General features: G+C 41.2%; 1 protein-coding gene across 1 annotated transcript; it reads left to right on the top strand.

The window, feature by feature from the left end:
• The first annotated feature begins 6,048 nt into the window (after positions 1-6,048).
• Positions 6,049-7,533, top strand: LOC123152100 (aspartic proteinase nepenthesin-1). The gene has a single exon (XM_044571713.1). The coding sequence runs from the start codon at positions 6,049-6,051 to the stop codon at positions 7,429-7,431; it is 1,383 nt and encodes a 460-aa protein (XP_044427648.1). The 3' UTR covers positions 7,432-7,533.
• The last annotated feature ends 3,464 nt before the right edge of the window (positions 7,534-10,997 follow it).

Consider the following 10,997-nt stretch of genomic DNA (forward strand, 5'->3'; position numbering starts at 1 on the left):
AAGGCCTGTCGATGTGCACCCTTTCCTCTACCTGTTGCCATGGACAACATTGGCTTCAGTGAGAAGGCACTAATGGTCACTCTTAGCCACCTCTTGGACAACATGCACATGGCCTTGGATTGGGATGGAAGTGCAACACAAGACCCTCTAGCTCAGGACCTGACTAAGCAAGTACTACTGTTAGTGCAAAGGTCTCTCGTGGCGACATGCATGATAATGATGATGTATATTTTGTGGTAGTTAGGGCTTGAAAACTTTTGATTTCATGTATATTTTGATGATATGGTATATATTAACTAACCTGTCAGATGGTGATGGTGAACTTGCAGTTGTAGGATGAACTTGTGATGCCTTTTGGTATATGAATCATGCATCGTTATGTTGCTTCTATTTATAGTTCTTGTCAGATTATGTTGCTTGTCATGCTTGTTGAATTTTTTGTTCTTCTGCCTTGTTATGTGAAGTGATATGTGGTCTACTCAGGAAGGGTTTCATGAGTCCATGGTTCATGGCCGACATGTCATGAACAAGTAAACGGTTAGTAGAACATTTGCTATAAAGGGATTAAGAGTAGGGAGGAGGTAAAGGATAATTACTGTTTGTGCTCAGAGAGAAGGGCAAGCATGAAGTAGGGAAGGGTGCCTGTCAGGTCGACTTCAGTGGGCTCAAAAACTTGATAATCTTCGTCCAGTTCATCGTCAATGTGGTCTTACTATTAATCTGTGATCATATCTGACATTAATTAACAATAATCAAAGGATGGTAGTTGGTAAGCTCATCATAATGAGGTGCAAGGTAACCGCATCGGCCTGAATGTGTGCAACAAAACACATCGAATCGCTTCAGCCCAGCCCAATGAAACAACCGCAACCAAATGTTTGGCTTTGTTGCTCCCCTAATGCAACCTTCTGCTCTATGAACAACCAAACACAATGCAGAACATGACCCAAAGCCTGTATTATAGCTCAGCGAATCTCTATCGGGCCACAGGTGCAAGGGTCAAAATCCATGCATGCAACCAATCACGCCCTATGTTTACAGCCTGTGTAAGTACGTGTTCTCGAAAAGAAAGCTCATGTATGTGTAATTTTTCTTTCATTTGCTTTTTTAATATATTTACTATATATTTATATTCTTTTATCTCACTCTTTTATATAAAATTTGTCTACTGCATATTAAAAAATGAGACCACATTTTTTTTGAGAGAAAACTTTTGATCTATTCATTTTTAATCATGGCAGTACAACAAACATCAGAGATATTAAAAATCACATCTAGATCCGTAGACCACCTAGCGATGACTAAAAGCACTGAAGCGAGCCAAGACGCGTCGCCGTCATCGCCCCTCCCTCACCAGAGCCACGCAAAACCTGTTGTACTAGATAGTGCGGAAGTCGTCATGCTAAGGCCCCATAGGACCAACATAACAGAACAACAACCGCCGCCGGAAAGAGTAGTATAGATCGAAAGAATCCAGCTTGAAGACACCCGAACACAGACAAATTACGACCAGATCCAAGCAAATCCACTAAGGGCAGATCCGCCGGAGACACATCTCCATCCACCCACCGATGATGCTAGACACACCACCGAGACGGGGCTAGGTGGGGAGCATATTAAAAAGTATTCATAGTTTATAAAAACAAACGTTCATTAAGCATTATAGAATTTCCAAAATGTAATAAATATAAAATGTTGTCATGTATTAAAAAATTGTACAATTTTAAAAATATATTAATATAATTAAAAAGAGTGTTCACAATTAATTTTTTTCCATTTAGTATAAAAACATGTTACCCGCCAAAAAGAGTATTATTTTTTTCATACTAAGATTATAAAATGCTTATTTTTTTATTACAAAGTGTTCACAATGTATTTAATTTTGTTCATAACTAATAATTATTCATCTATTTTAATAAAATGTCCGTCAAGTATGAAGAAAAATTGTCATCACATTAAAAATGTTCACTATGTTTTGAAAAAAAGTTACATAATTGAAGAAAATAGTTCACGTAAGTTTTAGAAAATAATCCTATACTTTAAACAATAAGTGACATGTCTAAAATAATTTATTCCTGTAGCTCTAAATCAATTCCTGTATTTCAAAAGATTAAATATAAAATTAGTGAAAAATGACAAAAACAACGGAAAATAGGGAAAAAATGTAATCTAAACAAAAATAAGAAAAATTTAAGAGGGTAACAATGATAAAAACACACAAGAAATAAAAAAGGAAAAGGAAAATAAATCTGGAAAAAGAACCAGAGAAAAACATAAAAAAGGTCAAAACCCAGATCTCGGGAAAACCTACACTAATTTTTTTTAGAGATATCAACCTACACTATTTTTTTTTGAGAAAAACGTACACTAACAAAATATAGGAAGAGACCGCTCACAGAATAGCGATCTAGTAAAAAAGAGCCCTGTACCACCAGTACTGGGCCTAGCCCGGTGAAGCCACGCTGAAGGCGACTGCGGTATGACCCACACAATGAGCGAGAAATAGCAACTGCATAAGTCACAACCCAATTTAGTTTAACTGTCATTCACATATTTACATCGATATTTTTTAATTTTAACTTTAATAATATATTTAATCAATATATATAATATCGTTTATCTTGCGAATTTATATGTAATTTGTTCACTGTTTATTAAGAAAATGTTCATCATGTATTAAAAAACTGTTCACAGTTTACAGAAATTGTTAATCGGCTATTAATAATTATTCATACTTTAAATATCAAAATTTACCATGTATTAAAACAGTGTTCAGCGTGTATTTAAAAAATTACATGCTTATAATATTATTCATAATTGAAAAAATGTTCAATGATGATTAAGAATATATTTATAGTGTGAATATAAAATGTTTTTTACTTCAAAAGTGTAGATCATGTATTTTCAAAATGTACATTGTAACTAAAAATTATTCATGTATTTTAAAAAATATACTTCAAGTATTATGAAAATGTTCATCACATGTTAAAAATGTTCACTGTATTTTGAAAACATTTCTCATATTTTAAGAAAATAGTTAACCCACATTTAAAACAGTGTTCTTATACTTTAATTAAAATGGTCGCATGTCTAAAACATTTGTTCATGTAGGTCTAACTAAATTCTTGTATTTTAACCGAAAGACTATAGACTAAATAAAGAAAAGTGAACAAAATAAGAAGAAAAAAGAAAACAACAGCAATATAGGGTAAACAAAACCCAAAAGTAAATAAAAAATTTATAATAGGTAAATGGAAAAGGGGAAAAGGGAAATAGACACAAAAAAAGGAAAGAAAAAGAAATAAAGAAACAAAACTAGAAAAAAGTTTAACAGCGTAAAACATAGAAGACCTGCCAAAAGCGAGTTCCTGGAAAAACCTACACTAAATTATTTAAAAAACCCACTTCTAAGAAAACAATCTTCGAAAAACCACCCTTTACTGCCAGCACTGGGCCTGACCGAGTGAAGCCACGCTGAAGGATGGTGTGATGACGTATGACTAACAATAAACAAGAAATAGCAATTGAGATGTTCAGAGCCTAATTTGATTTAGCTACCAGTTACATACTCATACATAGAATTTTTCTATTTCTCTAGCATAGTTTTGAGTTTATATTTGAAATAAATACAAATTAAAACAAAATACATGGTGCTGTCTACATCGATAAATTTTATTTTGAATGTTTGAACAATTTTAAATAGGGTTACAGAGGCAGGTTGCACAAGAAGCCCCGGGGAGCAGCACCAGATATGTTTTCCGTCTCTTACGGCCTGCACAATTTCAGTAGTACTTCCTTCGTTTTTAAATATAAGTCTTTCTAGAGATTTTACTATAAACTACATTCGGTGCAAAATGAGTGAATGCACACTCTAAAATGTATATACATACATCCGTACGTGATTTATAATAAAATCTCTACAAAGATTCATATTTACCAACAAAGGTAATATTCTACATTTTACATACTAGCCAATGAAGAAGCCGCCAATATCAAGAATCAGAATCCAACTATGAGGATTCCAAAGGCAGGAGAAGGTGCAAAGGGCGCAGAAGTTATTTGCCTGCAGCTAGCTAGGCTATGCGCTGTCAGTGGACGATCACATAAGATAATGTGTGGCTGTCATGTTTGCTCGGCGTGCGGTGAGTACGCCGGTGCTCGTCCATCTCACGATGCTGTTGTCGTCGTGCTGCTTTGTCAAAGTGTGTCGTGCCAATTTCGTGATATAGTTGCAGTCTTTTCAGCGGAAAAGAGGCACTAGCTGGTGGGGAACGAGATGATTGTTCTCATATGGCCATCTCTTTGGACACGTTTGGTTACATTCCCAGTGGAGCCTGCAACAGTTTTTATGTTCAATTAATGGTATAAGTGTCCATGTCAGTAACCAACAACACATCATACAAGCTCTTCAATAAGGCGTATGTTAAGCGTACGTTAAACAACCAGACGGGTCCACTAAATGTTGAAAAACTGAACAAACTTGCCCCGCAGCTTGTGCCTGGAGCGTTGGTTTAGGTTCATATGATTTCATTCTCTCTCTTCTTTTATTATGTGCCATGTCATCAAAACAGTCTAGGTGGCAATTTAACCAACGATGATTATACGACTGTTGGTGATGCCCTTAAAGGTATATTAGTTGTTTGATAGGCCGCATCAAGACCAACTCGCATCCTTCCCGTAGTGTAAATTGTACTAGGCCGAGCCTGCATATGAAAAAACGGTCGATCTGAGTGTTTCCGCGAGCCTGGCGGAGAGGGCTTTAAGTTTTGTGCCAACCAATTTCTACGTGCAGGCCAGGCAACCAAGCAACTACATACTTAACTCGTCAGAGCCTGGTTGGGCTTGATGCATCCTATCAAACGCGTCATTTGGGAACCTCTGATGCTCTGCAAATCGTTCTATGTGCTTGTCTTCTAGTAGTTTTCTAAATACATAGTATCTTTCTTTTATTTTAGATGTTATGTCAGTTGATTGAATCTAGCCACACTCTATTACATTTTTTTTGTTAATGTAGAAATTTCTTAGTAGTTTCTAACTAGTATTCCGTCTGTCCTATAATATAAAAGTGTTTTTAGCACTACTATGTATTTCCGTAATAGATAAGTAGATAGATCGATCTGCTAATACTAATTGACTGTTTAGCTATACGTACATTAAGCAAAGAAATAGCACAAATCTCAAAAAAGATACTTCCTTCGTTCAAAAATAAGTGTCTCTGATTTAATATAAATGTAGTACTACAAAGTATTAGCAACATTTATTTTGGGACAGAAAGAATATCAAATAATCAACGGTGTCGAGCATAGGTGCTGGTGGACGGTCGAGAGCAACATTTTTCGATTGGGTCTGTCTAGAACTCAGTCGACTGAGACTTAACGAAGTCTAGGTCGAGTGACATCATTGCAGTTGTTTTGCCGCAAGCAGCATGGCTAGACACTACAACCAATGATGAAAAATGTTTCAACGGTTTTACAAGCAATGACAATTGATGCTGCAACCGTTGTGACTAAAATGCTGAAACCACGGCAGTGCTACACACACGGGCCGATGACTACGGAAACCGTGTGTCTAGGATTTTCGGCTGAAACCATCAATAACGGATGTTACAACCGATGAGATGCTATGCCTGTGCTACAAAACATGCTACAACCAACAAGACGGCAATCAGTAGGATTTTTTCTTTTTTGCAAATGTTGGGATAAAATGTTGCATGATCGATTGAGACCTGGTTAAATTTTAGTGGACTGATTTTTAGAAAGCCCCTTTTCGATTTCGGCTCATGATGGACAGACTTGAGTGCGCTGCAAGACTTATGTTCAACGTAGACCTACCACTTGCTGGCGTCGTTGGTTGGAGTCTTGTCAGATGTATGCATGCATCCAGATATCTTCTGGAAGCATAGACGAGACCGGCACCAAGATTTGGAGCCATACGAGTGATATTTGTGTGCGATGCGAGAACCCACGGCTGCTAGCCCGTGTGTGTACGTAGGACTATAAATCCACGTCTACTAAGTGGAGTAGGTGCTAGCACTTCAAACTCAACAGCATGAAGATCTTGTCAGTGTCGCAGCTCTCGCCCTGTGTTCTCTTCCTCACCATCTTGTTCGCTTGGCCGGTGGCCGAGTCGGCGACCAGCCCCGTTGCCGTGCGCGCCGACCTTACGCACGCGGACAGCGGCCGCGGCTTCACCAGGCGCGAGCTTCTCAGCCGGATGGTCGCCCGGTCAAAGGTCCGCCTGGCCAGCCTGCACTCCCCCGCCCGTCCCGGCGCGGTGACCGCGCCGGTGGCCCGCGGCACCGTCGGCAGAGAGGACATCAGTTCCGAGTACCTCATCCACTTCAGCATCGGCACGCCGCGCCCGCAGCGCGTGGCACTGGAGCTGGACACCGGCAGCGACCTCATCTGGACGCAGTGCGCTTGCGTGCACTGCTTCGACCAGCCGTTCCCGGTTCTCAACACCTCCGCCTCCCGCACCCTCCGTGATGTCTTGTGCTCCGACCCTCTCTGCACGCGGGGCGGCCTCCCGCTCTCTCGGTGCGCCGTCAAAGACAACTTCTGCTCGTACGCCTACTACTACGGCGACGGATCCTTCACCGTGGGCAAGATCGTCGAGGACACTTTCACATTCAAGACGCCCCACGGCAAGTGCGGCACGGTTGCCGCCGTGCCGAACCTCCACTTTGGCTGTGGCATGGACAACAAAGGCACCTTCAACTCGAACGAGTCCGGCATCGCCGGCTTCGGGCGCGGCCCGATGTCTCTGCCGTCGCAGCTCAAGGTGCACAGATTCTCCCACTGCTTGACGACCATGGTAGAGTTCAGGACCAGCCCGGTGTTCTTGGGGACGCCTGATGACCTTGAAGCGCACGCCACGGGGCCCATCCAGTCCACCCCGTTCGTCCCAAACACTGGGGGTGCGCTCAGCTCGTTCTACTATCTTTCACTCAAAGGCGTCACCATCGGCAAGACGCGGCTGCCGTTTAACGAGTCAGCTTTTGCGCTCAACGACGATGGCTCCGGCGGGACGATCATGGACTCAGGCACGAGCATCACGATCTTCCCGCGGGCCGTGTTCCGAAGCCTCCGGGAGGCGTTCGTGTCGCAGGTGCCGTTACCCATCGCGAACGACTCCACTGATGCTGATAGCATGCCGTGCTTCGACGTCGCCCCGAAGAAGAAGGTGCCCACAGTGCCGAAGCTAGTCCTCCACCTAGAGGGCGCGGACTGGGACCTGCCACGGGAGAACTACGTGCTCGATCTCGACGACGACGGCGACGGCACAGGCGGCGGGCTGTGCGTGGTGGTCCATTCGGCGGGCGAAAGCGACTGGGCGATCATAGGCAACTTCCAGCAGCAGAACATGTACATCGTCTACGACCTGGACAGCAATAAGATGGTCTTCGCGCCCGCGCGCTGCGACAAGCTGTGACCGAACGTGCACGTGCATATGTACTCTCTCCGTTCCTAAATATAAGATTTTTTGGCATTTTAGTTGGACTACAATGTACATAAATTCACTCATTTTGCTTCATACGTAGTCACTTGTTTAAATATCTAAAAAGACTTATATTTATGAACAGAGGGAGTATGTGTTAATGCACGTATTGTGTACGGTTCTACGTTATCTGCTCTAGCTAGGCACAACGAACATGCATGCATGTTCCTACGTACGGGCTAGTACTAAATAAAGAACTCAGATGTTGTCGTGACAAGTTTTCTATCGAGAAAAATGTTCACTTCTCTTTTTAAGATAGATATAGACAGGCAGGCTAAAATTAAAGGACAGAAACTAGTCATCCATGCATGCACTAACGCTAGCTAGCGAGTTAGGTCTTGATCGACGTCACCGCCGGACCAGTTTGACGCCTTGTCCTTCGGCATCCATAGCTGCAAGATTTATACACAGCAGCCGCCGGATGCTTGGGAAAACGACCTTCAATCGTAAACTTTCAGCGACTAGTCCAGAAAATGTTTAGGCAAAATAATTCTCTTAGATTACCCCCGGAAGGCTCTGAAATGTCGAATATGTTTGTCAGCCACACGAGAGTAGTGTTGAAAATATTAGCACATTTTGACTAATCTAATCCACAAGAAAACAGTAAACATAGCGAATATGGTATGCATCTCATACCGGTACCTAAGCATGTGAGCACGTACATCACATAGAATTGAAACATCTATGAATAAGTTATATACGGCCAACACATGAACGAGCAAATAGGAGATAAACGAGTTATACCCTCCGGTTGGCCAGGCCAACGCGGCGACGGCATCGACAGCCTCGGCCAGGAAGTAGTGAAAATAGAGGCGGACGGAGACGGGGATGGATCAGAAGCAGTCGCGTCGAGACGCTCACCAAAAACCTTATTGCCGTTCTCCCGGCAGGATCTCGAACGACAGGGTTCCGGAGGCACCTGCTCTCCTGACCAACCGTGCACGCGGTCGTCGGGATGGGATCGCCGGAAGCAGCACAGAGAAAAAAACAGTAGATGACGACTAGGGTTGTGCAGGAGGAAGCGAGTGAACTGAGTTAGGATTCAGTCCAGCGCCTTCTTATATAGGTCATCGGGTAGATGGGGCTAAGCTCAGGCCCACGACCACTCGTCAATTAATCCAAGATTAACTAACCATTTCGGACCGGCAAAAATAAGCTTCGGCTCGGCTCATTCCCGCAACCCGCGGCGCGCGCATCGTGACGAGGCAAGGCGTGGCATGGCAAGGTGGGCAGCGGAGGAGGAGCGTGCGTGTACAACTCCTCTTCTCAAGCTCCCAATGACATGTGGTAGAGAAGCCCTTATAAAGGGGTCTCATTCTCACTCCATTAACAGTATTATAATAAACTTCCCACCACTTGTCATGCATCTAAATGGGTCTTAGAGATTAACCAAGGATTATTGTCTTATCTGGGCCTAAGACCATCTATAAATCCAACAATCCCCCACCAGATCTCGGGACACATAAGTTTGTCAACTGTTTCAAACAATGTTTGATATACCAAAATTTTCAATGGAGACTGTTAAGTTGAACTTCCACCTAGAGCAACAGGATTAAACTTCTTCACAACTAAACAATGGAATATGCCTTGAATTGTCAGTTTGCCATGCAGAAGTTTCGCCTATTATCAGCTGATACGTGGTTGTCGAAGGCTAAACCCCACATAGTCATAATCCTTACCTTCTCATGAGCTTTGATACATCCCAACTTATCTATAATTTTTTATTATTTCATACTATTATAGTATCAATCTTGGATATTTTATATACATTTCAAGCAACAATATATCATTTTTTTGGACCAACCTATTAACTTTGTGTCCAGTGCCAGTTGTTGTTTTCTACCTGTTTTTGGTTTTTCAGAATATCAGTACTAAACAAAGTCCAAATGCCACGAAACTTCTTGGAGATTTTTTTCTGGCAATAAAAGACTCTGGAAGCTTCAGGAGGGGACAAGAAGATGGAGCGGTGGCCCAAGAGGCACCAGGGCGTGCCCTGGTTGCTTGTGAGGTTACTATTGCTTCTGTTGTTACAATCGTTACAAAATTGCTATGGTTACTGTTTCTGTTACTGTTACTACTACCAAAGCCATCAAACTACTGTGCTACTAAACACTTTACTGCAGAGATATTATTTTTCAGGTGTGGTTGAATTGACAACTCAAATGCTAAGACTCATAAATATTCTTTGGCCCTTCTTGTGTTGAATCAATAAATTTGGGTGAAATACTACCCTCAAAGACTGTCGCGATCCCCTATACTTGTGGGTTATCAAGACCTTTTTATGGCACCGTTGCCGGGGAGCATAGCTTTGTTTATTGAGTTCACTTGGGATTTATACATCTGCTTATCATTATGAAGAATTTGAAAGACGTTAGAACCAAGATCGTACCCTCTAAGATGAGGTGAGGTAAGGAACTACCATCTAGCTCTGCACTTGATTTACCTTCTATTTTAGGTCGACTTGAAACACCACCACCTACTATTCAGACTGATATGTCGCAAGTAATTGATGATGGTACTTCCGCTATGAATGATGCTTATGATGATGATAGTACTCTGCTTGATGATACTGTGCCACTAGATGAATTTCTTGATGAAAAAATTGCTAAAGCTAAATAATTTGGTAATGTTGAAACTACTGAAAAATATGATTCACCTATTATGCCTACCTCTCCTACTAGATTTGAAATGCCTAAAGTAACTGAGGGTTATGTTATGGATTGGGAGATTGCTAGAGACGTTTTTACTTGTAATGGTAGAGAAGATCTTAAGAAATTACCGAGTAAGCTAAAAGAAAAGGCTATGATAGAGAGAATGAAATATGATCCTAAATTTGCCACTTCTTCTATCATTGTTATTGATAAAGATTATGCATTCTTGGTTGATCCTGAACTTATTACATTGGTAGAATCTGATCCTTTTCATGGTTATGAATCTGAAACTATTGTGGTACACCTTATTAAATTAAATGATATAACCATCCTATTTTATCAAGAAAAAAAAATCACTTTTACTATATTCTTAAGTTGTTTACTTTCTCAGTAAAGGATGATTCTAAAGAATGGTTCAATACTCTTGATCCTGGCTGTATGTGTAGTCCTCAGGATATGATATATTACTTTAGTAAAAAATATTTTCCTGCTCATTAAAAGCAGGCCACCTTATAGGAAATATACAACTTTGTGCAATTTGAGGAAGAGCATCTCCCTCAAGCTTGGGGGAGGCTTCTCGAATTACTTAATGCTTTGTATGAACATCCTCTTAAGAAAAATGAAATACTGGATATCTTTTATAATGGACTAACCAATGCTTCTAGGGACTACCTAGATAGTTGTGATGATTGTGTTTTCAGGAACGAACTATTGAACATGCTGATACGTCTTCGACGTATCTACTTTTCCCCTTGTTTTGGACTCTAACTTGCATGATTTGAATGAAACTAACATGGACTGACGCTGTTTTCAGCAGAACTACCATGGTGTTGTTTTTTGTGCAGAAAT

This window comes from Triticum aestivum, chromosome 7A (assembly GCF_018294505.1).
Source record: "Triticum aestivum cultivar Chinese Spring chromosome 7A, IWGSC CS RefSeq v2.1, whole genome shotgun sequence".
NCBI classification, from domain to species: Eukaryota; Viridiplantae; Streptophyta; class Magnoliopsida; order Poales; family Poaceae; genus Triticum; species Triticum aestivum.